General features: G+C 47.3%; 1 protein-coding gene across 2 annotated transcripts in view; it reads left to right on the forward strand.

Annotated features, from left to right (window-relative positions):
• The window catches only part of urb1 (URB1 ribosome biogenesis homolog), a 53904-nt gene that overhangs the window by 13112 nt on the left and 15170 nt on the right, over window positions 1-25622 (forward strand). Inside the window, exons 14-31 of one of the 2 annotated variants that reach the window (XM_042297716.1) lie at window positions 205-317; window positions 2604-2717; window positions 3347-3463; window positions 4095-4233; window positions 9274-9444; window positions 11047-11246; window positions 11478-11696; window positions 12612-13061; window positions 13508-14372; window positions 14839-15049; window positions 18609-18795; window positions 19133-19191; window positions 19736-19965; window positions 20603-20713; window positions 20790-20853; window positions 20959-21127; window positions 21360-21462; window positions 22899-23059. In XM_042297716.1, the coding sequence (XP_042153650.1) occupies window positions 205-317; window positions 2604-2717; window positions 3347-3463; window positions 4095-4233; window positions 9274-9444; window positions 11047-11246; window positions 11478-11696; window positions 12612-13061; window positions 13508-14372; window positions 14839-15049; window positions 18609-18795; window positions 19133-19191; window positions 19736-19965; window positions 20603-20713; window positions 20790-20853; window positions 20959-21127; window positions 21360-21462; window positions 22899-23059 (3683 nt within the window). The remainder of the gene's footprint in view (window positions 1-204; window positions 318-2603; window positions 2718-3346; window positions 3464-4094; window positions 4234-9273; window positions 9445-11046; window positions 11247-11477; window positions 11697-12611; window positions 13062-13507; window positions 14373-14838; window positions 15050-18608; window positions 18796-19132; window positions 19192-19735; window positions 19966-20602; window positions 20714-20789; window positions 20854-20958; window positions 21128-21359; window positions 21463-22898; window positions 23060-25622) is intronic. The other variant, XM_042297717.1, reaches the window with a different exon arrangement.

Below are 25622 nucleotides of genomic sequence, written 5' to 3' on the forward strand. Positions count from 1 at the left end.
AATATGGAAGTTATCTCCCTGATGTGCTAACAGAATGTTAAAATCTATTAATTTGCCTTACATTGTGTTAGCACACAATTTCCATGTTATCACATCATTCTGAGGATCTGTACGGCTATCCAAAAGGCCTGTGAAATCATCCACTGGTTGTGTCCATCTTGAGAGGATCGTTTTAACGGTATTGTATTTGGTCTCTCTCTTCAGGTATCGTGTCAGAGAAAGGTATGAGAGAGGAGGTCCATCCAGTCCTTCAACACCAGATATTACAACTGGCCCTGGACCTGCCGGCCAGCAAGTTCTCCTGGTTCAGAGTTCAGGTGAGATGATTATAGACCGGGTGTGTTTGATGTTATCACCTGGTTCAGGGGAGCTTCTAGACCAGCAAGTTGTCCTGGTTCAGGGGAGCTTCTAGACCAGCAAGTTGTCCTGGTTCAGGGGAGCTTCTAGACCAGCAAGTTGTCCTGGTTCAGGGGGGAGCTTCTAGACCAGCAAGTTGTCCTGGTTCAGGGGAGCTTCTAGACCAGCAAGTTGTCCTGGTTCAGGGGAGCTTCTAGACCAGCAAGTTGTCCTGGTTCAGGGGAGCTTCTAGACCAGCAAGTTGTCCTGGTTCAGGGGAGCTTCTAGACCAGCAAGTTGTCCTGGTTCAGGGGAGCTTCTAGACCAGCAAGTTGTCCTGGTTCAGGGGAGCTTCTAGACCAGCAAGTTGTCCTGGTTCAGGGGAGCTTCTAGACCAGCAAGTTGTCCTGGTTCAGGGGAGCTTCTAGACCAGCAAGTTGTCCTGGTTCAGGGGAGCTTCTAGACCAGCAAGTTGTCCTGGTTCAGAGTTCAGGTGAGATGGTTATAGACCGGGTTCAGGGTTCAGGTTAGAATGGAGCAGACTGTTAGTGGTATGTTTAATATCCCCTATAAGGAGCATGGAACAGACCAGGGGTTGAACTGTCTGCTATCTCCTAGAGTGGCTTCAAAGGAAATGTGAGACTATGGAAACAGTAAATGGCTGTTACTTGCAGGGGTTTTTGGTTTTTAGAAGTGGTAGGGACATAAACAGGGGGTGCTCCCTCGGATAATTTGCTAACCTCCACTGTTATTGTCATGGTGAGAGGTAACGCCAGAGGTCTGTAACCGCCAGAGGTCTGTAACCGCCAGAGGTCTGTAACCGCCAGAGGTCTGTAACCGCCAGAGGTCTGTAACCGCCAGAGGTCTGTAACCGCCAGAGGTCTGTAACCGCCAGAGGTCTGTAACCGCCAGAGGTCTGTAACCGCCAGAGGTCTGTAACCGCCAGAGGTCTGTAACCGCCAGAGGTCTGTAACCGCCAGAGGGCACCGGTCTGTAACCGCCAGAGGGCACCGGGCTGTAACCGCCAGAGGTCTGTAACCGCCGAAGGGCGCTGTGATTCATATCATAGGCCTTAAGAGTACTGTAGTGCTCTTTTTACTTGTACACAGTATAGGGGGCAGGACGGGACAATCCAGCTAAGGGCCAACCGCCCTACAGCGCCCCAACCCAACACACCCCACTCAGCTTTAGGATCTTACGTTCATTATTGGTTTCTGGTGTGTTAGGCCGAAGCCAGAGTGGCAACCTCAGTCCTGACCCTGGGCAGACCCCCAGGACTGAGCGGCCCAGTAGCTAGGGATGACCTAAAGAGCTATCTCTCCTGACCCTGGGCAGACCCCCAGGACTGAGCGGCCCAGTAGCTAGGGATGACCTAAAGAGGTATCTCCCCTGATATGGGCATGTTGTCATTACAGACTTCTTTAGTCGTTCCATATAGGGTATCCAAACCTTATGAAAGTTACACAGTGTACCCTTAATCTAGTAATAAATCCAATCTAGTGATATATATAAGTACATACACATACGGTCGGTCAGTCCAAAGTTTGGACACAGCTACTCATTCAAGGGTTGTTCTTTATTTTTACTATTTTCTACATTGTAGAATAATAGTGAAGACATCAAAACTATGAAATAACACGTATGGAATCATGTAGTAACCAAAATAAATAGTCACTCTTTGCCTTGATGACAGCTTTGTACATTCTCGGCATTCTCTCAACCAGCATCACCTGGAATGCTTTTCCAACAGTCTTGAAGGAGTTCCCACATATGCTGAACACTTGTTGGCTGCTTTTCCTTCACTCTGCGGTCCAACTCATCCCAAACCATCTCAATTGGGTTGAGGTCGGGTGATTATGGAGACCAGGTCATCTGATGCAGAGTAAAATAGCCTTTACCCTGTCTGGAGGTTGAAAAACAAATGATAGTCCCACTAAGCCCAAACCAGATGGGCGTATCGCTGCAGAATGCTGTGGTAGCCATGCTGGTTAAGTGTGCCTTGAATTCTAAATAAATCACTGATGGTGTCACCAGTAAAGCCCCCCCACACCATCACACCTCCTCCTCCATGCTTCACGGTTGTCTCAAAAGCTCTGAGGTGTCTGTATGGTCCTTCAGCATGTCTCTTTTTGCATCACAGTGCAATAAAACAACTGGGGGGGGCATGTCTCTTCCCCCCCCCCAGTGAAAGTTTTGCCCCTGGTCTATTTGTGAAGTCTCCTTTTATAACCTTGAAGTCATTCCATTTTGCTCCTTTCCGTTGTCAGGATCACGTGGAGACGGGCTCTGGGGAGAAGTCTGTGTTCTTCCTGCTCCTCAAGATGTTTGTGAGCAGCAACAACAGCCACCTGAAAATGTCCACCAGGAAACTGGTGGTGAAGGTGAGCGCAAGACCTACTGCCTCCGTTCCATCCGGGTTTGAATCACACACGGGCTTTGTCCTAACTGACACTCCATTCCCTGACATAGAGTGCACTACTTTTGACCAATGGTGTAAAGTACTTAAGTAAAAAAAAAAAATACTTTAAAGTACTTACTTAAGTATTTATTTTGGGGGTATCTGTACTTTACTTTTCTATATAGTTTTTTAAAAACTATTTATAACTTTTACTTCACTTACATTCCTAATGAAAATAATGTCCGTACATTTTCCCTGACACCCAAAAGTACTCGTTACATTTTGAATGCTTAGCAGGACAGCTTTTACTTTTGATATTTTAAAACCAAATACTTTTAGACTTTGACTCAAGTAGTATTTTACTGTGTGACTTTCACTTTTACTTGAGTCATTTTCTGTTTTTAGGCATCTTCACTTTTATTCAAGCAGGACCATTGAGTACTTTTCCCCATAGTGGTTTCAAAAGTAGTGCCCTATATATATATACAGAATTTAGTATGCCCGCTGACTCTTGAATGTGCCCAACGTAGTAAAAACGAATTATAGTGTACTTATTAAAAACATCTACTGTTAGTTCCTGTAAACTCCTTGGTCTCCGTTGTTTGGAATTAGGTGCTGAAGGACAGTGGAGTGTTTGAGTACACCTGGTCTGAGCTGGAGCTGTGGCTGGAACACCTGGACCGACTACAGACAGACCAGCAGGACACGGTCATACACTTCCTGGAGAGGGTCAGTCACCTGGTCTACCTCCCATAGAATACAGATGGTTGATCGATGGATCAATTGACACATCGCTCAATCAATCAATCAATCAATCATAGATACCCTCAATCAATCAATCAATCAATCATAGATACCCTCAATTGATCAATCTATCGTTATGCTACGATCGTCGTCATAAGTAGCATACAATAATAATAATAATCTCTCTTCTCTGTGTGTCTCTTCTCTGTGTGTGTGTGTGTGTGTGTGTCTCTTCTCTGTGATGTGTGTGTGTGTGTGTGTGTGATGTGTGTGTGTGTGTGTGTCTCTCTTCTCTGTGATGTGTGTGTCTTTCTCTGTGTGTGTGTGTGTGTGTGTGTCTTTTCTCTGTGATGTGTGTGTGTGTGTGTCTCTCTGTGATGTGATGTGTGTGTGTGTGTGTGTGTCTGTGATGTGTGTGTGTGTGTGTGTGTGTTTCTCTGTGATGTGTGTGTGTGTGTGTGTGTCTCTGTGATGTGTGTGTGTGTTTTCTCTGTGATGTGTGTGTGTGTGTGTGTGTGTGTGTGTGTGTGTCTCTCTGTGATGTGTGTGTGTGTGTGTGTGTGTGTGTCCAGGTGATTGTATGTAACCCTGTTGATGTGTGTGTATGTCCCCCTAGGTGCTCATGTGTCTGGTGTGTAACCCCTACACCTACACAGACAAGGTGGCCAGTCTTGTCCAGGAGGCAGCCTACCTACAGGCCAATCTTAGCGGACAGGACGGAGACACCGCCAGCATCCCCATCTCTCACATAGACGGTTGGTGACTCCTACATCATCCCCTTCTCACATAGACGGTTGGTGACTCCTACATCATCCCCATGTCACATAGACGGTTGGTGACTCCTACATCATCCCCATGTCACATAGACGGTTGGGGACTCCTACATCATCCCCATCTCACATAGACGGTTGGGGACTCCTACATCATCCCCATCTCACATAGACGGTTGGGGACTCCTACATCATCCCCATCTCACATAGACGGTTGGGGACTCCTACATCATCCCCATGTCACATAGACGGTTGGTGACTCCTACATCATCCCCATGTCACATAGACGGTTGGGGACTCCTACATCATCCCCTTCTCACATAGACGGTTGGGACTCCTACATCATCCCCATCTCACATAGACGGTTGGGGACTCCTACATCATCCCCTTCTCACATAGACGGTTGGTGACTCCTACATCATCCCCATGTCACATAGACGGTTGGGGACTCCTACATCATCCCCATGTCACACAGACGGTTGGGACTCCTACATCATCCCCTTCTCACACAGACGGTTGGGGACTCCTACATCATCCCCATCTCACATAGACGGTTGGTGACTCCTACATCATCCCCATGTCACATAGACGGTTGGGACTCACTACATCATCCCCATGTCACATAGACGGTTGGGACTCCTACATCATCCCCTTCTCACATAGACGGTTGGGGACTCCTACATCATCCCCTTCTCACATAGACGGTTGGTGACTCCTACATCATCCCCTTCTCACATAGACGGTTGGGGACTCCTACATCATCCCCATGTCACATAGACGGTTGGGGACTCCTACATCATCCCCTTCTCACATAGACGGTTGGGGACTCCTACATCATCCCCATGTCACATAGACGGTTGGTGACTCCTACATCATCCCCATCTCACATAGACGGTTGGGACTCCTACATCATCCCCTTCTCACATAGACGGTTGGTGACTCCTACATCATCCCCATGTCACATAGACGGTTGGGGACTCCTACATCATCCCCATCTCACATAGACGGTTGGGACTCCTACATCATCCCCATCTCACATAGACGGTTGGTGACTCCTACATCATCCCCATGTCACATAGACGGTTGGGGACTCCTACATCATCCCCTTCTCACATAGACGGTTGGGGACTCCTACATCATCCCCTTCTCACATAGACGGTTGGGGACTCCTACATCATCCCCTTCTCACATAGACGGTTGGTGACTCCTACATCATCCCCTTCTCACACAGACGGTTGGTGACTCCTACATCATCCCCAACTCACACATAGACGGTTGGGGACTCCTACATCATCCCCATGTCACATAGACGGTTGGTGACTCCTACATCATCCCCTTCTCACATAGACGGTTGGTGACTCCTACATCATCCCCATGTCACATAGACAGTACTGTGAAAAGGTTATTGTATATTGTTGATACTAAATATTATCAGATCTTCAACCAACACCTAATATTAGATTAAGGGAACAAAGTTATGCAATACCCAATTCTCCTGTGTGAAAAAGTAATTGCCCCCTTACATTCAATGACTGGTTGTACCACCTTTTGGCTATTTTGACTCATCTGTCCATAGAACATTCTTCCAAGAGTATTGATGATCATCCAGGTGCATCCAGATGCTTTTTTTGGAAAACTACTCCAGTCAACTTTTTTGGATGACATGTGTCCCATTTTATGTCTGACCAGAACCAAACACTGCATTCCACAGTAAGAACCTTATTCCAAAAGTCAAGCATGGTGGTGGTTGTGTGATGGTCCTGGGGGGTCCTCAGGGGGATGCCTTTTGGCTCAGTATCTGTGAATTCTACAGGAGAATGTCAGGCCGTCGGTCTGGGAGCTGAAGTGTAGCTGAGTCATTGCCTTGATACCATGGAACCATGGATATCAGTATCTGTGAATTCTACAGGAGAATGTCAGGCCGTCGGTCTGTAAGCTGAAGTGTAGCTGAGTGCCTTGATACCATAGGAACCATGGAATCCTGATCAGTATCTGTGAATTCTACAGGAGAATGTCAGGCCGTCGGTCTGGGAGCTGAAGTGTAGCTGAGTCATTGCCTTGATACCATAGGAACCATGGAATCCTGATCAGTATCTGTGAATTCTACAGGAGAATGTCAGGCCATCAGTCTGTAAGCTGAAGTGTAGCTGAGTCATTGCCTTGATACCATAGGAACCATGGAATCCTGATCAGTATCTGTGAATTCTACAGGAGAATGTCAGGCCGTCGGTCTGTCAGCTGAAGCTGAAGTGTAGCGGAGTCATGCAGCAAGACAAGAATCCAAAACACACAATCAAGTCTATATGAAAATGGTTAAAAAGCAACAAATTTGAAGTTTTGGAATGGCCTAGTCCAAGTCCAGACCTAAACCCAATTGAGATGTTGTGGCAGGACTTGAAACAAACACTTCATGCTTAAAAACCCACATGTGGCAATGACCTTTTCACACATGGGAATTGAGTGTTGCGTACCGGGCATTTGGAAAGAATTCAGACCTTGACTTTTTCCACATTTTGTTACGTTACAGCCTTATTCTAAAATGGATTTTAAAAGAATGTTTCCCTCATCTTCACACAATACCCCACCAATGACAAAGTGAAAACAGAATTTTAGATGTATTTTTTTTTTTTTTAGCAAATTAATACACATTTCTAAACAGAAATGCCTGATTTACATAAGTATTCAGACCCTTTGCTATGAGACTCGAATTTGAGCTCAAGTTTATCCTGTGTCCATTGATCATCCTTAAGATGTTTCTACAATTTGATTAAATTGATTGGACATGATTTGGAAAGGCACACACCTGTCTATATAAGGTCCCACAGTTGACAGTGAATGTCAGAGCAAAAACCAAGCCATGAGGTCGAAGGAATTGTGTCGAGGCACAGATCAGGGGAAGGGTACCAAAATATTTCTGCAGCATTGAAGGTCCCCAAGAACACAGTGGCCTCCATCATTCTTAAATGGAAGTTTAGAACCATCAAGACTCTTCCTAGAGCTGGCCGCCCGGCCAAACTGAGCAATTGGTGGAGAAAGATCTTGGTCAGGGAGGTGACCAAGAACCCGATGGTCACTCTGATAGATCTCCAGAGTTCTTCTGTGGAGTTGGTTGTCCTTCTGGAAGGTTCTCCCATCTCTGCAGCACCACAATCAGGTCTTCATGGTAGAGTGGCCAGATGGAAACCACTCATCAGTAAAAGACACTGTCCTTCAGGCACCTAAAGGACTCTGACCATGAGAAACAAGATTCTCTGGTCTGATGAAACCACGATTGAAGTCTTTGGCCTCAATGCCAAGCGTCACGTCTGGTGGAAACCTGGCACCATCCCTACGGTGAAGTATGGTGGTGGCAGCATGCTGTGTTTCAGCGACAGGGACTGGGAGACTAGTCAGGATCAAGGGAAGGGTGAACGGAGCAAAGTACAGAGGTCCTTGATGAAAACCTGCTCCAGAGTGTTCAGGACCTCAGACTGGGGCAAAGGTTCACCTTCCAACTGGACAATGACCCTAAGCACACTGCCAAGACAACACAGGAGTGGCTTCGGGACAAGTCTCTGAATATCCTTGATTGGCCCAGCCAAAGCCCGGACTTGAACCTGATCGAACATCTCTGGAGAGACCTGAAAATAGCTGTGCAGCGACACTCCCCATCCAACCTGACAGATCTTGAGAGGATCTGCAGAGAAGAATGGGAGAAATTCCTCAAATGCAGGTGTGCCAAGCTTGTAGCGTCATACCCAAGAAGACTTGAGGCTGTAATCGCTGCCAAAGGTGCTTCAACAAAGTACTGAGTAAAGGGTCTGAATACTTACATAAATGTCATATTTCCATTTTTTTTATTTTTTTACATTTGCAAACATTTCTCGAAACCTGTTTTTGCTTTGTCATTATGGGGCATTGTGATGTCATTATGGGGTATTGTGATGTCATTATGGGGTATTGTGATGTCATTATGGGGTATTGTGATGTCATTTTAGGGTATTGTGATGTCATTATGGGGTTCTTGTGTGTAGATTGATGAGGGGAGAAAAAACTATTTTAATTCATTTCAGAATAAGGCGAGAACAAAATGTGGAAAAAGTCAAGGGGTCTGAATACTTTCCGAATGCACTGTAACTTTGTAAATTAAATGAAGTATACATGTTTTTTATTCGTTAACTCAGGTTCCATTTGTCTAACATTCAGTATCAAAAATATCAAAACATTTTAAAAATCGTCAAGGGGCAAATAGTTTTTCATGGCGCTAAAGACGGTTGGTGATTACTACATACATACTACAGTACATCTCCATTTCATGCCTGTTATCTTCCACGGTTCTTTCCATTCTCCTTTCACCTCTCTCATCAACGAGCTGTTTTCTACCCACAGGACTGCCGCTGACTGAATGTTTGTTTGTTTGTCGCACCGTTCTCTGTAAACCCTAGACATTGTTGTGTGTGTGAAAAGCCCAGGAGGCCGTTTCTGAGCTACTGGAACCTGGCACCGACAATGCCACGCTCAAATTCGCTTAGGTCACTCATTTAGCCCATTCTATCGTTCAATGGAACAGTAACTGAATGTCTTGATGCCTGTCTGCCTGCTTTATATCGGAAGCCACGACCACGTGTCTCACTGTCTGTAGGAGCGAACCATTTTGGTGACAGGGTGGTGTACCTAATATACTGGCCACCGAGTGCGTGTGCGTACATGCGTGTTCTATCCATGCAGGCTTTCGCGCGCTACCTGAGACATGAAACAGATGGGTGGGAGGGCATACATCCTGGCGCCAATTTTTTCATGCTCATTTTGCCCAAATGGATCATGGAAACATTTTATTCAACACCTAGGTTTAAAAACAGAAAGAGAAAATAATCGACACGACAGTTAATTCGAAACGCACCAGAGCAGGCAATTATTATCGTATGTATTTTCTATGTGAACTTCCTAAAATGTCGACAAAGATTTCACTGTATAAGATAATGGAAACATAGCTAGTGAAGACAAAGCTTGGCCTGGTGGGAAACATTGTGCTGCTTGTATCTCTAGACGTGCTGGACATGGTTGATGTGATCATGGAGGGCAGCGAGGGGGAGACTGAGGAGCTGGGCCCGGCGCTTAGTGATGACCTCATCCTCCAGACCTTCCCTTTCAGTGCCGTGGTACCTGCTGTCCTGGAGGCCAGGAACAAACTACCTGCTACCTACAGAACGGAGAAAGGTAAACTACTAAAGGTCTGTCTGGCGGACTGTCTGGCGGACTGTCTGGCGGACTGTCTGTCTGGTGGACTGTCTGTGGCTCTTTCAAACACTCAAAGCCTTGTTTGTGTGTATTCATAGATGTGTATAATGTAATGTTGTGTATTTGACCCTAGGGATGGTGTATAATGTAATGTAGTGTATTTATAGATGTGTATAATGTAATGTTGTGTATTTGACCCTAGGGGTGGTGTATAATGTAATGTTGTGTATTTGACTCTAGGGAGGGTGTATAATGTTTTGTTGTGTATTTGACCCTAGGGAGGGTATATAATGTAATGTTGTGTATTTGACTCTAGGGAGGGTGTATAATGTAATGTTGTGTATTTGACCCTAGGGAGGGTGTATAATGTTTTGTTGTGTATTTGACCCTAGGGAGGGTGTATAATGTAATGTTGTGTATTTGACTCTAGGGAGGGTGTATAATGTAATGTTGTGTATTTGACCCTAGGGAGGGTGTATAATGTAATGTTGTGTATTTGACCCTAGGGAGGGTGTATAATGTTTTGTTGTGTATTTGACCCTAGGGAGGGTGTGTAATGTTTTGTTGTGTATTTGACCCTGGGGATGGTGTATAATGTAATGTTGTGTATTTGACCCTAGGGAGGGTGTATAATGTTTTGTTGTGTATTCATAGATGTGTATAATGTAATGTTGTGTATTTGACCCTAGGGAGGGTGTATAATGTTTTGTTGTGTATTCATAGATGTGTATAATGTAATGTTGTGTATTTGACCCTAGGGAGGGTCTGTAATGTAATGTTGTGTATTTGACCCTAGGGAGGGTGTATAATGTTTTGTTGTGTATTCATAGATGTGTATAATGTAATGTTGTGTATTTGACCCTAGGGGAGGGTGTGTAATGTAATGTTGTGTATTCATAGATGTGTATAATGTAATGTTGTGTATTTGACCCTAGGGGTGGTGTGTAATGTAATGTTGTGTATTTGACCCTAGGGAGGGTGTATAATGTTTTGTTGTGTATTTGACCCTAGGGAGGGTGTATAATGTTTTGTTGTGTATTCATAGATGTGTATAATGTAATGTTGTGTATTTGACCCTAGGGGTGGTGTATAATGTAATGTTGTGTATTTGACCCTGGGGATGGTGTATAATGTAATGTTGTGTATTTGACCCTAGGGGTGGTGTGTAATGTAATGTTGTGTATTTGACTCTAGGGAGGGTGTGTAATGTAATGTTGTGTATTCATAGATGTGTATAATGTAATGTTATGTATTTGACTCTAGGGAGGGTGTATAATGTAATGTTGTGTATTTGACTCTAGGGAGGGTGTATAATATAATGTTGTGTATTTGACCCTAGGGATGGTGTATAATGTAATGTTGTGTATTCATAGATGTGTATAATGTAATGTTGTGTATTTGACCCTGGGGATGGTGTATAATGTAATGTTGTGTATTTGACTCTAGGGAGGGTGTATAATGTTTTGTTGTGTATTCATAGATGTGTATAATGTAATGTTGTGTATTTGACTCTAGGGAGGGTGTGTAATATTGTGTATTTGACCCTAGTGAGGGTGTATAATGTTTTGTTGTGTATTTAAGGTGTAATATATGACTACATGGCAACAGTCCTATGTGACGTGCTCCACTGTCAGAGAGACCCTCTGCCCCTCAGCCTGGCTCTTCTACAGTACGACAAAGAGCTGAACTCCTCTGAAGATCCTGGGCCTCCCCATCACTCCATCATTCACCTACATCACTACTACACAACATGGCTGCCCCAACAGGCCCGGGAACCTCTGGTCAGAACACCTGTCTCTCATCACGATCATACAGATATAACTGTTATTATCTTGTTAATAACACGTAGTAGTGTTAATATCATGTTCATAAGTGTTCATAATAAGGTTATTGGTAAAGTGTTGTTATTATTTAATGGTGCTAATTACAACGACGATATTATTATATTATTATTATATTATTATGTGTCCACAACCAACCTCCTGTTCGATCGTCTCTCCTCTGTCTGACAGTTCCAGTCCCGTGAAAGACCTTTCCGTGTCTCTCCTAGTCCTGTGACCTTCACTGGTCTACTGAAGACGGCATACACCCAGGGGGCCTCTGCCCTGCTAGAAGACTCCTTCAGACGGAGACTGGAGAAGAGTCTGGTCACTATGGAGATGGCAGAGTATCCCGTTGCAGCCAAGCAGATCCTACTGTACATCAAAACCACTGTGGACAACTGCAGCATGGTACGGAGAAAACACTCACTCACCTAACCTGTATGAGCGCTGCTTTATCGAGCCGCATCTACCATGACTAGCTCCTAACACGTTGTCTCCTGTCTCGCCACCTCTCCTAACACATTGTCTCCTGTCTCTCCACCTCTCCTAACACGTTGTCTCCTGTCTCTCCACCTCTCCTAACACGTTGTCTCCTGTCTCTCCACCTCTCCTAACACGTTGTCTCCTGTCTCGCCACCTCTCCTAACACGTTGTCTCCTGTCTCGCCACCTCTCCTAACACGTCTCCTGTCTCCTGTCTCTCCACCTCTCCTAACACGCTGTCTCCTCTCTCTCCACCTCTCCTAACACGTTGTCTCCTGTCTCCTGTCTCTCCACCTCTCCTAACACGTTGTCTCCTGTCTCGCCACCTCTCCTAACACATTGTCTCCTGTCTCTCCACCTCTCCTAACACGCTGTCTCCTGTCTCTCCACCTCTCCTAACACGTTGTCTCCTGTCTCTCCTAACACGGTGTCTGTCTCTCCACCTCTCCTAACACTGTCTCCTGTCTCCTGTCTCCTGTCTCTCCACCTCTCCTAACACGCTGTCTCCTGTCTCTCCACCTCTCCTAACACGTTGTCTCCTGTCTCTCCACCTCTCCTAACACGTTGTCTCCTGTCTCTCCACCTCTCCTAACACGTTGTCTCCTGTCTCTCCACCTCTCCTAACACGCTGTCTCCTGTCTCTCCACCTCTCCTAACACGTTGTCTCCTGTCTCTCCACCTCTCCTAACACGTTGTCTCCTGTCTCTCCACCTCTCCTAACACATTGTCTCCTCTCTCTCTACCTCTCCTAACACATTGTCTCCTGTCTGTCCACCTCTCCTAACACGTTGTCTCCTCTCTCTCCACCTCTCCTAACACGTTGTCTCCTCTCTCTCCACAGTTGTCTATAGACACAGGGCTGCTGGAGCTCAATGTCCTAATGGGAGTTCTCCAGGGGTTGGTGTTGAGGCTTCAGAGCCCACAGGAACCAACTGAGGAAACCGAGGCAGAGCCCATGGTCGAAGGAGAGACTGAGCCTATGGTCGAAGGAGAGACTGAGCCCATGGTCGAAGGAGAGACTGAGCCCATGGTCGAAGGAGAGACTGAGCCCATGGTCGAAGGAGAGACTGAGCCCATGGTCGCTGATCAGAAGGCAGTGGAGACAGCAGAAACCATGGCTGTGGATCCCAAGGTGGCGGCGGAGACGGAGCCTATAGCTATGGACCAGGACACCGCCACTGTAGTAGATCCAGCCAAGGCAGCAGAACCCAAAGCTGTGGACCTCCTGAATGGATCAGAGCTCTTCCTGGAGGTCAACCCGTCTTCTGAAGCAGAGGACGACCACAGCCTGGTAGGTACCAGTAGCCCTTTTACCCGAGGTAGTATACCAGATATATATATAGTAGTCAGAATTCCAACGGAGGACCAAGGAGGACAAAGACTCGGTGTCCTTCGTCAGGGAGTCTTCATACCATATCAAAAAGAAAGGACAAAGACTCGGTGTCCTTCGTCAGGGAGTCTTCGTGACAAATAGAGTTGTAGCCTTGTTCCTCTTTGTTTATTGTAGCTCAATAACTTATCCCTGGTGGATTTGGGATATTTCTCGTTGACTTTTTGTTCTGGTGATGTGATATACTGTATCCTTTTCCTGACCTGTATCCCTGGTGGATTTGGGATATTTGTGTGTGTGTGTGTTTTGTTCTGGTGATGTGATATGTGTGTGTGTGTTTTCCCTGTGTGTGTGTGTGTGTGTGTGTGTGTGTGTGTGTGTGTGTGTGTGTGTGTGTGTGTGTGTAGGTGGTGTTGTCAGTGCTGAGTTCCATCCTGAAGCACCCGTGTATCGAACAGTGGTTCCTGTCTCTGGAGTTGTCCTCTGTCCCTCCTACCTCCCTCAACCCCGTCAGGCTGAAGCTGCTGTGTGCTCAACTGTCTGACTGCATCCTGGGTCTATTACAGTCCTCTGCCTCCGTCCTTCGACCCCTGAACTCCCTCCATCTCCTCTCCCCCTACCTAGAGGCTGTATCAAGGGCTCTGCTCAGAGAGCTGGGGGAGACTGGGGAGAGGAGGGAGACCGACAAGGAGTCCCGGCCTGTGAGAGCCTTCATGGCCTTGCATGCCTACATGGAACCCTCTCTCCTCCAGGAGCTGGTCTCTTCCCTTCTCCTCCTCCCCAAGGAGGCGCTCATCACCCCGGGGGAGGGAGAGAAGAGCCCCAGAGCAGCGGAGCTCAGTGTCTACGGACGCACGGCTCTACAGGTCCTCACTGAGACCACCTCCTCCTCCGACGCCTCTTCATCCGGCTCCCCTATCCTCCTCCTCTCCCAGGCCCACCTCCAAGGCCTGGCCACCCTGCTCCTCTCCTGCTCCAGCCCATCTCTGGAGACCTTCCTCCTGCAGGCCCTGAGGACCCAGCCAGGCAACGCTAAACTCCTCCACACTGACATCCTGGTCCACTGTCTCCAGGGGCCTCTTACTGCAGCCACCCAGGCCCTCGGGGTAGCTCTGCTGCAGAACTGCTCTGCTCATAGGCTCTGCTTCGAGGTGTGGTGCCTGCAGCCGCAGCACCTGGAGAACCTGGCAGACCAGACGGAGACATTCCTACCGCTAGTCAACAGTTACCTGCAGACTGCAGTCAGAGAGGACCCCGCCAGGCCTAAAGAAGGTAGGTGGTTGTGGTCTCGTCTGCTGTGTCAAACTCATTGTTACTGTATTTATGTTAGACTGGCAGCTGTCAGGGGGTGTCTGTCAAACTCATTGTTACTGTAGGGGGTTTATCAGGAGGGGTCTTAGACTCAGGGGGGCAGCTCAGGGGGTCAGGGGGGTCGGGTCTGTCAGGGGGGTCTGTCGGGTCTGTCAGGGGGTCTGTCAGGGGGGGGGGATCTGTCAGGGGGTCTGGGGTCTGTCAGGGGGTCTGTCAGGGGGTCTGTCGGGTCTGTCAGGGGGTCTGTCGGGTCTGTCAGGGGGGGTCTGTCAGGGGGGGTATGGGGTCTGTCAAGGGGGGTCTGAATCTTAACTTCCACTTAGTCTCTCATTGACATTTAATGCTTGACTTAAGAAGTGAAAGTGCATGTTTGGTTCTTAACTATCACAGTCACCATGTTGTTTGACATGCCCATGTGGTCCCACAGTTCAGACAGCGGTGCTGAAGGCCCTGAAGAAGGCCCTGTTCCCCAGGCTGAGCCTCTCTGTGCTGGGGCAGGAGACAGGGGAGGCCCTGGGGCCTGTGGAGGTTGTGGAGGCTCTGTCTAGTCTGGTTAGACTGACAGCTAAGGTCAAGGACATCAGAGAGCTCATCGCCTCCCTGCCTGCTGCCCTGCAGAAACTAGACGGCTTTGAGAGGTAATATGTCTGTACAGGTATTACCTCAGTAAAACACAGCCAAATTCAACAGGTGTAGTAGACCTTACTTTGAAATGTTTACTTACAAGACCTTAACCAACAATACAAAAATATTTACAAATTAACCAAAGTAAAAAATGTAAGAGAAACAATAAAATGACAATAGCGAGGCTATATACAGGGGGTACCGGTACCGAGTCAGTGTGCGGGGGTACAGGTTAGTAATGAGGCTATATACAGGGGGTACAGGTTAGTAATGAGACTATGTACAGGGGGTACAGGTTAGTAATGAGACTATATACAGGGGTACAGGTTAATAATGAGACTATATACAGAGGGTACAGGTTAGTAATGAGACTATATACAGGGGGTACAGGTTAATAATGAGACTATATACAGGGGTACAGGTTAATAATGAGACTATATACAGGGGTACTGTTTAATAATGAGACTATATACAGGGGGTACAGGTTAGTAATGAGACTATATACAGGGGGTACAGGTTAGTAATGAGACTATATACAGGGGTACAGGTTAATAATGAGACTATATACAGGGGTACTGTTTAATAATGAGACTATATACAGGGGGTACAGGTTAGTAATGAGACTATATACAGAGGGTACAGGTTAGTAATGAGACTATATACAGAGGGTACAGGTTAGTAATGAGACTATATACAGAGGGTACAGGTTAGTAATGAGACTATATACAGGGGGTACAGGTTAATAATGAGACTATATACAGGGGTACAGGTTAATAATGAGACTATATACAGAGGGTACAGGTTAGTAATGAGACTATATACAGGGGGTACAGGTTAATAATGAGACTATATACAGGGGGTACAGGTTAATAATGAGACTATATACAGGGGGTACAGGTTAGTAATGAGACTATATACAGGGGTTACAGGTTAGTAATGAGACTATATACAGGGGGTACAGGTTAGTAATGAGACTATATACAGGGGTTCCTTGTTAGTAATGAGACTATATACAGGGGGTACAGGTTAGTAATGAGACTATATACAGGGGTTCCTTGTTAGTAATGAGACTATATACAGAGGGTACAGGTTAGTAATGAGACTATATACAGAGGGTACAGGTTAGTAATGAGACTATATACAGAGGGTACAGGTTAGTAATGAGACTATATACAGAGGGTACAGGTTAGTAATGAGACTATATACAGAGGGTACAGGTTAGTAATGAGACTATATACAGAGGGTACAGGTTAGTAATGAGACTATATACAAGGGGTACAGGTTAGTAATGAGACTATATACAGGGGTACAGGTTAGTAATGAGACTATATACAGGGGGGTACAGGTTAGTAATGAGACTATATACAGGGGGTACAGGTTAGTAATGAGACTATATACAGGGGGTACAGGTTAGTAATGAGACTATATACAGGGGTTCCTTGTTAGTAATGAGACTATATACAGGGGTACAGGTTAGTAATGAGACTATATACAGGGGGTATAGGTTAGTAATGAGACTATATACAGGGGTTACAGGTTAGTAATGAGACTATATACAGGGGTACAGGTTAATAATGAGACTATATACAGGGGTACAGGTTAATAATGAGACTATATACAGGGGGTACAGGTTAGTAATGAGACTATATACAGGGGGTACAGGTTAGTAATGAGACTATATACAGGGGTACAGGTTAGTCCAGGTAATTTAGGTAATATGTTCATGTAGGGAGGGGTAAAGTGAGTAGCAGCAGTGTAAAAACGAAGGGGACGGTCAATGAATATAGTCTGGGTGGCCATTTGATTAACTGTTCAGCAGTCTTATGGCTTGGGGGGTAGAAGCTGTTAAGGAGCCTCTTGGTCCTAGACTTGGCGCTCCGGTACCGCTTGCCGTGCGGTAGCAGAGAGAACAGTCTATGACCGTGGTGGCTGGGGTCTTTGACAATTTTTTTGGCCTTCCTCTGACACCGCCTGGTATTTAGGTCCTGGATGACAGGAAGCTTGGCCCCAGTGATGTACTGGGCCGTTCGCACTACCCTATGTTGCGCCTTGCGGTCGGATGCAGAGCAGTTGCCATACCAGGCAGTGATGCAATCAGATGGTGCATCCGTTGAACATTTTTAGGATCTGGGAGCCTGGTCTCCTGAAGGGGAATAGGTGTTGTCGTGCCCTCTTCACAACTGTCTTGGTGTGTTTGGACCATTCTAGTTTGTTGGTGATGAGGACACCAGAAACTTGAAACTCACGACCCGCTCCACTACAGCCCTGTTGATTTTAATGGGGGCCTTTTCAGGCCCACCTTTTCCTGTAGTTCATGATCAGCTAATTTGTCTTGATCACGTTGAGGGAGAGGTTGTTGTCCTGGCACCACACTGCCAGGTCTCTGACCTCCTCCCTATAGGCTGCCTCAACGTTGTAGGAGAGGTTGTTGTCCTGGCACCACACTGCCAGGTCTCTGACCTCCTCCCTATAGGCTGTCTCGTCATTGTCGGTGCTCAGGCCTACCACTGTTGTGTCGTCAGCAAACTTAATGATGGTGTTGGAGTCGTGTTTGGCCACGCAGCCATGGGTGAACAGGGAATACAGGAGGGGTCTGAGCACCCACCCCTGAGGGGCACCATCCCTCGGATCAGCGTGGCAGATGTGTTGTTGCCTACTCTCACCACCTGGGGGCGACCCGTCATGAAGTCCAGGATCCAGTTGCAGAGAGAGTGGTTTAGTCCCAGGGTCCTTATCTTAGTGATGAGCTTTGAGGGCACTATGGTGTTGAACGCTGAGCTGTAGTCAATGAACAGCATTCTCACATAGGTGTTCCTTTTGTCCAGGTGGGAAAGGGCAGTGTGGAGTGCGATTGAGATTGCGTCATCTGTGGATCTGTTGGGGCGGTATGCAAATTGAAGTGGGTCTTCGGTTTCCGGGATTATGGTGTTGTGAGCCATGACCAGCCTTTCAAAGCTCTTCATGGCCACCGACGTGAGTGTGCTACAAGGCGGTAGTCATTTAGGCAGGTTACCTTCGCTTCCTTGGGCTCAGGGACTATGATGGTCTGTTAGAAACATGTATTTATTACTGACTCGGTCAGGGAGAGGTTGAAAATGTAATCTTCGTTCGAGATGAGAAGCTCTTTTTGGTCATAAGAGACACAGTAGCAGCAACATTTATGTATAAAATAAGTTATAGACGGGGGAAAAAACAAATATAGCATGGTTGTATAGCCCCCTGACAGACCCCCCCTGACAGAAAGACCCCCTTGACAGCTGCCAGTCTAACATAAATACAGTAACAATGAGTTTGACACAGCAGACGAGACCACAACCACCTACCTTCTTTAGGCCTGGCGGGGTCCTCTCTGACTGCAGTCTGCAGGTAACTGTTGACCAGCGGTAGGAATGTCAGTGTCTCCAGGTTCTGCGGCTGCAGGCACCACCCCTCGAAGCAGAGCCTGTTGGTCATCCCCTCCAGTGCCATTTATTAGGAAGTCAGCCTATTTCGGTTAAACACACATCTACTAAGGTTTACAGGGGACCATGTATCAACAACGTGTATTTCTTTTCTCTCTGTCCCTCCCTTCAGATGGCAGCTGGTGGACCCCATCAGTGCTGTGCTGTCTGTCTGTCCCGAGGAGCTAGAGTTGTGGAGGACTTCGGTGCTCTCTGCTGCCCTCCGGTGGCTGAGCTCTTCCTACGGTCACAACAGAGACCAGAACACGGCACCACTCACACAGGAGGACAGCATACTGAATAGACTGACTGTACTGCTGGTGGGTCCACAGTCTATCACCTGTTGTCCGCATCCCAAATGACTCTCTATTCCTTATATAAATGCGCTCCTGTTGACCAGAGGTCATGAGATGTTTTCAGTTGATATGTCAACTTAAATTACGTTGGTATTGTTGTACATTTACATTTGAGTCATTTAGCAGATGCTCTTATCCAGAGCGACTTACAGTCGTGAGTACATGTGTTTTTCGTACTGGTCCCCTTGTGGGAATCGAACCCACAACCTTTCGCGTTACAAGTGCCATGCTCTACCAACTGAGCCACGCGGGACTACATTGGTAACTCAGAAACAAACTTTTATATTTTTTCCCCCCTCAGACTTTTCCAGAAGACATCACAGCAGCAGAATGGAACAGCTTTGTCAAGGCTGGACTGAAGTAAGTTCTGATCCTTTATTCAGACACAACTCTTCTGTTGAATATAAATGTATATCATGTCTGTCAGGGGGGTCTGTCAGGGGGTCTGTCAGGGGGGTCTGTCAGGGGGTCTGTCAGGGGGGGGGTCTGTCAGGGGGTCTATCAGGGGGGTCTGTCGAGGGGGTCTGTCAGGGGGTCTGTCAGGGGGTCTGTCGGGGGGTCTGTCAGGGGGTCTGTCAGGGGGGTCTATCAGGGGGGTCTGTCGAGGGGGTCTGTCAGGGGGTCTGTCGGGGGGTCTGTCAGGGGGTCTGTCAGGGAGGTTTGTCGGGTCTGTCAGGGGGGTCTGTCGGGTCTGTCAGGGGGATTTGTCAGGTCTGTCAGGGGGTCTGTCGGGTCTGTCAGGGGGACTGTCGGGGGTCTGTCGGGTCTGTTGGGGGGTCTGTCAGGGGGACTGTCGGGGGTCATGTGATTTATCTAACCTTTCATTTCTCCAGGTTAGTCTGAGATGTATTTTCCTCTTGACATATTCATGTCTCGTGTTTATGGAGAATCTTTTCCTTCCCAGGTGTCGCTACAGAGACCCTAACTTCCTGAGCACCCTAAACAGGATGTTGGATCTGATGTATGGCGGTAGTGAAGGACCTAAAGACCTGGTTCCTCTACCTACCATCCACATGATGGCCTCCAGCCACTCCCTGTTTCTACCCATCATGCTGGGAGACGAGGAGGACCTTAGTGGGAACACACAGGTTAAAGGTCCAGAACAGGACCTTAGTGGGAACACACAGGTTAAAGGTACAGAGTTGGGGGCCATTTTGTTGTTCTCTGTATGTTCTTTTTCTAACAGCACGTCCAGATCAGAAGTTTGCTGGTCCCAGAATTATTTATCTCAGCTACCTGGGGGAGGGAGGGTTGCCCAGCACCAGCTACCCCGGGGGGTTTGCCCAGCACCGGTTATCTTGGGTGGGGGGTTGCCCAGCACCGGTTATCTTGGGGGGTTGCCCAGAACGGTTATCTTGGGGGGATGTGCATATACCCCCTCGTTTTCTCCGTTCACTTCCAGATCCATACCGATACAACTATAATGGTCAGGTATATGTAACGCACTGTGTAACACACTGAACACTGTATGTAACACACTAGACACTATGTAACACACTGTACACTATGTAACACACTGAACACTATGTAACACACTGAACACTATGTAACACACTGAACACTATGTAACACACTGAACACTATGTAACACACTGAACACTATGTAACACACTGAACACTATGTAACACACTGAACACTATGTAACACACTGAACACTATGTAACACACTGAACACTATGTAACACACTGAACACTATGTAACACACTGAACACTATGTAACACACTAAACACTAGTTAACACACAGTTCTCTGTCTGCTCTCTCTTCCAGAGGCCCTGGTCTCTCTCCTGCTCAGCCTAGTGAAGAGAAGTCCTGCTGTCTGTAGCAGCAGCCACTTCGTAGTCCTACTGGGAGGGTACGGCGCTACTCTCAGTACTACAGGTAACAGAGCTGTTCCTTCTGTGTGCTTTTAAATGTCTTCTGTTCTACAGTCGGCTGACACGTCTTTTCTGTGCAGATCAGAATCTGTTACTGCTGCTGCAGGAGTACGAACGAAACGGCTTCAGTCTGGTAGACTTTCAGTAAGTTCATTCATTTTTAATTATCTTTCATCTCAATAAGTTGTGTGTGTTTGCTCGTCCGTGCTATTACACTGATGTGTGTGTGTGTGTGTGTGTGACCTGCAGGTGCATGCTTTGGGGCCCAGCGGCGGTGGAGCACCATAAGGCCCGGAGAAGCCTGGGCGTTTCCTTGTGGCAGCAACCCAGCTCTGAGGACCTGCTGGCTCTGCTCAGCCCAGACACCATGATCAACACCATCACTCACTTCCCCCTGCAACGCAGGATCATCCTACAGGTAACACACACACACACACACATCATGTTTAGATACTGGAGTATTTCCTGAATATGTGTGACCTGACAAAGAAAGGACTCTGGACCTTTTTTAATTAGACTATAACTAGACTAACTAGTCCCCAGATTGCTTCCTGTTTGATGTATTCTGGGAAAACTCTTGGCCCTGTTCATGTGGTGTAACGATAAGATGTCTATGTGATATGACACTCCACTCATCTTTCCTTCAACAGGAGGGTAAAGAGCTGATTTTCAAAGATGAGGAAGTGAAGGATCTTGGGAGTGTGTACGACCCTTGTTTCCTCCTGCCTCTCTTCAGCGCCATGCTTCAGCCAGGTGACTACTACCAATGACCAAACACCTCCAAGCGTTTTAAACATCCAAGCATTTTAAATAACACACTTTTCTGAGACATTTGACACAGTCAAAAGATGGTGAGACTTAAAAAGAAGAATTTACACATTTAAAAATACATTTATCAAAAATAATACTAAAGAACATTGAAGTTTAATTTTATTTTACCTTTATTTAACTAGACAAGTCAGGTAAGAACACATTCTTATTTTACAATGACGGCCTAGGAACAGTGGGTTAACTGGTCTAGGAACAGTGGGTTAACTGGTCTAGGAACAGTGGGTTAACTGGTCTAGGAACAGTGGGTTAACTGGTCTAGGAACAGTGGGTTAACTGGTCTAGGAACAGTGGGTTAACTGGTCTAGGAGCAGTGGGTTAACTGGTCTAGGAGCAGTGGGTTAACTGGTCTAGGAACAGTGGGTTAACTGGTCTAGGAACAGTGGGTTAACTGGTCTAGGAACAGTGGGTTAACTGGTCTAGGAACAGTGGGTTAACTGGGCTAGGAACAGTGGGTTAACTGGTCTAGGAACAGTGGGGTTAACTGGTCTAGGAACAGTGGGTTAACTGGTCTAGGAACAGTGGGTTAACTGGTCTAGGAACAGTGGGTTAACTGGTCTAGGAACAGTGGGTTAACTGGTCTAGGAACAGTGGGTTAACTGGCCTAGGAACAGTGGGTTAACTGGTCTAGGAACAGTGGGTTAACTGGCCTAGGAACAGTGGGTTAACTGGTCTAGGAACAGTGGGTTAACTGGTCTAGGAACAGTGGGTTAACTGGTCTAGGAACAGTGGGTTAACTGGTCTAGGAACAGTGGGTTAACTGGTCTAGGAACAGTGGGTTAACTGGTCTAGGGACAGTGGGTTAACTGGTCTAGGGACAGTGGGTTAACTGGTCTAGGGACAGTGGGTTAACTGGTCTAGGAACAGTGGGTTAACTGGTCTAGGAACAGTGGGGTTAACTGGTCTAGGAACAGTGGGGTTAACTGGTCTAGGAACAGTGGGTTAACTGGTCTAGGAACAGTGGGTTAACTGGTCTAGGAACAGTGGGTTAACTGGTCTAGGAACAGTGGGTTAACTGGTCTAGGAACAGCGGGTTAACTGGTCTAGGAACAGTGGGTTAACTGCCTGTTCAAGGGCAGAACGACAGATTTGTACCTTGTCACCTTGGGGATTTGAACTTGCAGCCTTCCGGTTACTAGTCCAACGCTCTAACCACTAGTCTGCCAGACTAAAAATGTGTTCCTCGCTTATTTAGCGCCAATATTGTTTGTGAAACCACTTTTATTTTTTATTTTTTTGTTAATCAATACATCCCTGATTATGGGACCTCTAAATACACGCTGTGACGTTGAACCAATGGCGTTGTTACTGCACAGTCTTCTTGCTAAACCAAACTTCCTGTCCTTCCTGTCCTGTGACAGAGTCTGTGATCGACTGTCTGAAGTTTGTGTCGAGTCACGGCCTTGGTGTGACGATGGTGTCCCTGAGTAGTTACGACCCCAAGCTGAGGGCAGCGGCCTATCAGGTCCTGGCTTCATACCACCATCATCTGGAGGCTGCTCGCTTCAGAGAGAAGAGACAGGTACATACACACGCACACAAACACAATCAGGCTCACACATACACACACACACACACCCACAATCAGGCTCACACATACACACACACACACACACACACACACACACACACAATCAGGCTCACACACACATGCATCTACACGCAAATACGTACGTACGCACGAACACGAACACACACACACACACACACTGGTCTCTCATCATTTGCAGTTCATCTCATGTGAGAGCGATGGTGAGATGTACTGAGTGTACAAAACATTAGGAACACCTTCCTGATATTGAGTTGCACCCCCTTCTACCCTCAGAACAGTCAGGGTCATGAACTCTACAAGGTGTCTAAAGCGTTCCACAGGGATGCTGGCCCATGTTGACTCTACAAGGTGTCTAAAGCGTTCCACAGGGATGCTGGCCCATGTTGACTCTACAGGGTGTCTAAAGCGTTCCACAGGGATGCTGGCCCATGTTGACTCTACAAGGTGTCTAAAGCGTTCCACAGGGATGCTGGTCCATGTTGACTCTACAAGGTGTTGAAAGGGTTCCACAGGGATGCTGGTCCATGTTGACTCTACAAGGTGTTAAAGCGTTCCACAGGGATGCTGGCCCATGTTGACTCTACAAGGTGTTAAAGCTTTCCACAGGGATGCTGGTCCATGTTGACTCTACAAGGTGTTGAAAGGGTTCCACAGGGATGCTGGTCCATGTTGACTCTACAAGGTGTTGAAAGCGTTCCACAGGGATGCTGGCCCATGTTGACTCTACAAGGTGTTGAAAGCGTTCCTCAGGGATGCTGGCCCATGTTGACTCTACAAGGTGTGGAAAGCATTCCACAGGGATGCTGGCCCCATGTTGACTCTACAAGGTGTCTAAAGCGTTCCACAGGGATGCTGGCCCATGTTGACTCTACAAGGTGTCTAAAGCGTTCCACAGGGATGCTGGCCCATGTTGACTCTACAAGGTGTTGAAAGGGTTCCACAGGGATGCTGGTCCATGTTGACTCCACAAGGTGTTGAAAGCGTTCCACAGGGATGCTGGCCCATGTTGACTCTACAAGGTGTTGAAAGCGTTCCCAGGGATGCTGGCCCATGTTGACTCTACAAGGTGTCTAAAGCGTTCCACAGGGATGCTGGCCCATGTTGACTCCACAAGGTGTTGAAAGTGTTCCACAGGGATGCTGGCCCATGTTGACTCCACAAGGTGTCTAAAGCGTTCCACAGGGATGCTGGTCCATGTTGACTCTTCAAGGTGTTGAAAGCGTTCCACAGGGATGCTGGCCCATGTTGACTCTACAAGGTGTTGAAAGCGTTCCCCGGGGATGCTGGCCCATGTTGACTCCACAAGGTGTTGAAAGCGTTCCACAGGGATGCTGGCCCATGTTGACTCTACAAGGTGTTGAAAGCATTCCACAGGGATGCTGGCCCATGTTGACTCTACATGGTGTCTAAAGCATTCCACAGGGATGCTGGCCCATGTTGACTCTACAAGGTGTCTAAAGCGTTCCACAGGGATGCTGGTCCATGTTGACTCTACAAGGTGTCCAAGGGATGCTGCATGTTGACTCTACAAGGTGTTGAAAGCGTTCCACAGGGATGCTGGTCCATGTTGACTCCACAAGGTGTTGAAAGCGTTCCACAGGGATGCTGGTCCATGTTGACTCCACAAGGTGCCTAAAGCGTTCCACAGGGATGCTGACTCTACAAGGTGTCTAAAGCGTTCCACAGGGATGCTGGCCCATGTTGACTCTACAAGGTGTCTAAAGCGTTCCACAGGGATGCTGGCCCATATTGACTCTACAAGGTGTCTAAAGCGTTCCACAGGGATGCTGACCCCATGTTGACTCTACAAGGTGTTGAAAGCGTTCCACAGGGATGCTGGCCCATGTTGACTCTACAAGGTGTGGAAAGCGTTTCCACAGGGATGCTGGCCCATGTTGACTCTACAAGGTGTCGAAAGCGTTTCCACAGGGATGCTGGCCCATGTTGACTCTACAAGGTGTCTAAAGCATTCCACAGGGATGCTGGCCCATGTTGACTCTACATGGTGTCTAAAGCATTCCACAGGGATGCTGGCCCATGTTGACTCTACAAGGTGTCTAAAGCGTTCCACAGGGATGCTGGTCCATGTTGACTCTACAAGGTGTCCAAAGCGTTCCACAGGGATGCTGGTCCATGTTGACTCCACAAGGTGTTGAAGGGATGCGTTCCACAGGGATGCTGGTCCATGTTGACTCTACAAGGTGTTGAAAGCGTTCCCCAGGGATGCTGGCCCATGTTGACTCTACAAGGTGTTGAAAGCGTTCCACAGGGATGCTGGCCCATGTTGACTCTACAAGGTGTCTAAAGCGTTCCACAGGGATGCTGGCCCATGTTGACTCCACAAGGTGTTTAAAGCGTTCCACAGGGATGCTGGCCCATGTTGACTCTACAAGGTGTCTAAAGCGTTCCACAGGGATGCTGGCCCATGTTGACTCCAATGCTTCCCACAGTTGTCTAGTTGACTGGATGTCCTTCAGGTGGTGGACCTTATTTGACACACACGGGAAAATGTTGCGCGTGAAAAAAACCAGCA

The sequence above is a fragment of the Oncorhynchus tshawytscha genome, linkage group LG14, assembly GCF_018296145.1.
Source record: "Oncorhynchus tshawytscha isolate Ot180627B linkage group LG14, Otsh_v2.0, whole genome shotgun sequence".
NCBI lineage: Eukaryota > Metazoa > Chordata > Actinopteri > Salmoniformes > Salmonidae > Oncorhynchus > Oncorhynchus tshawytscha.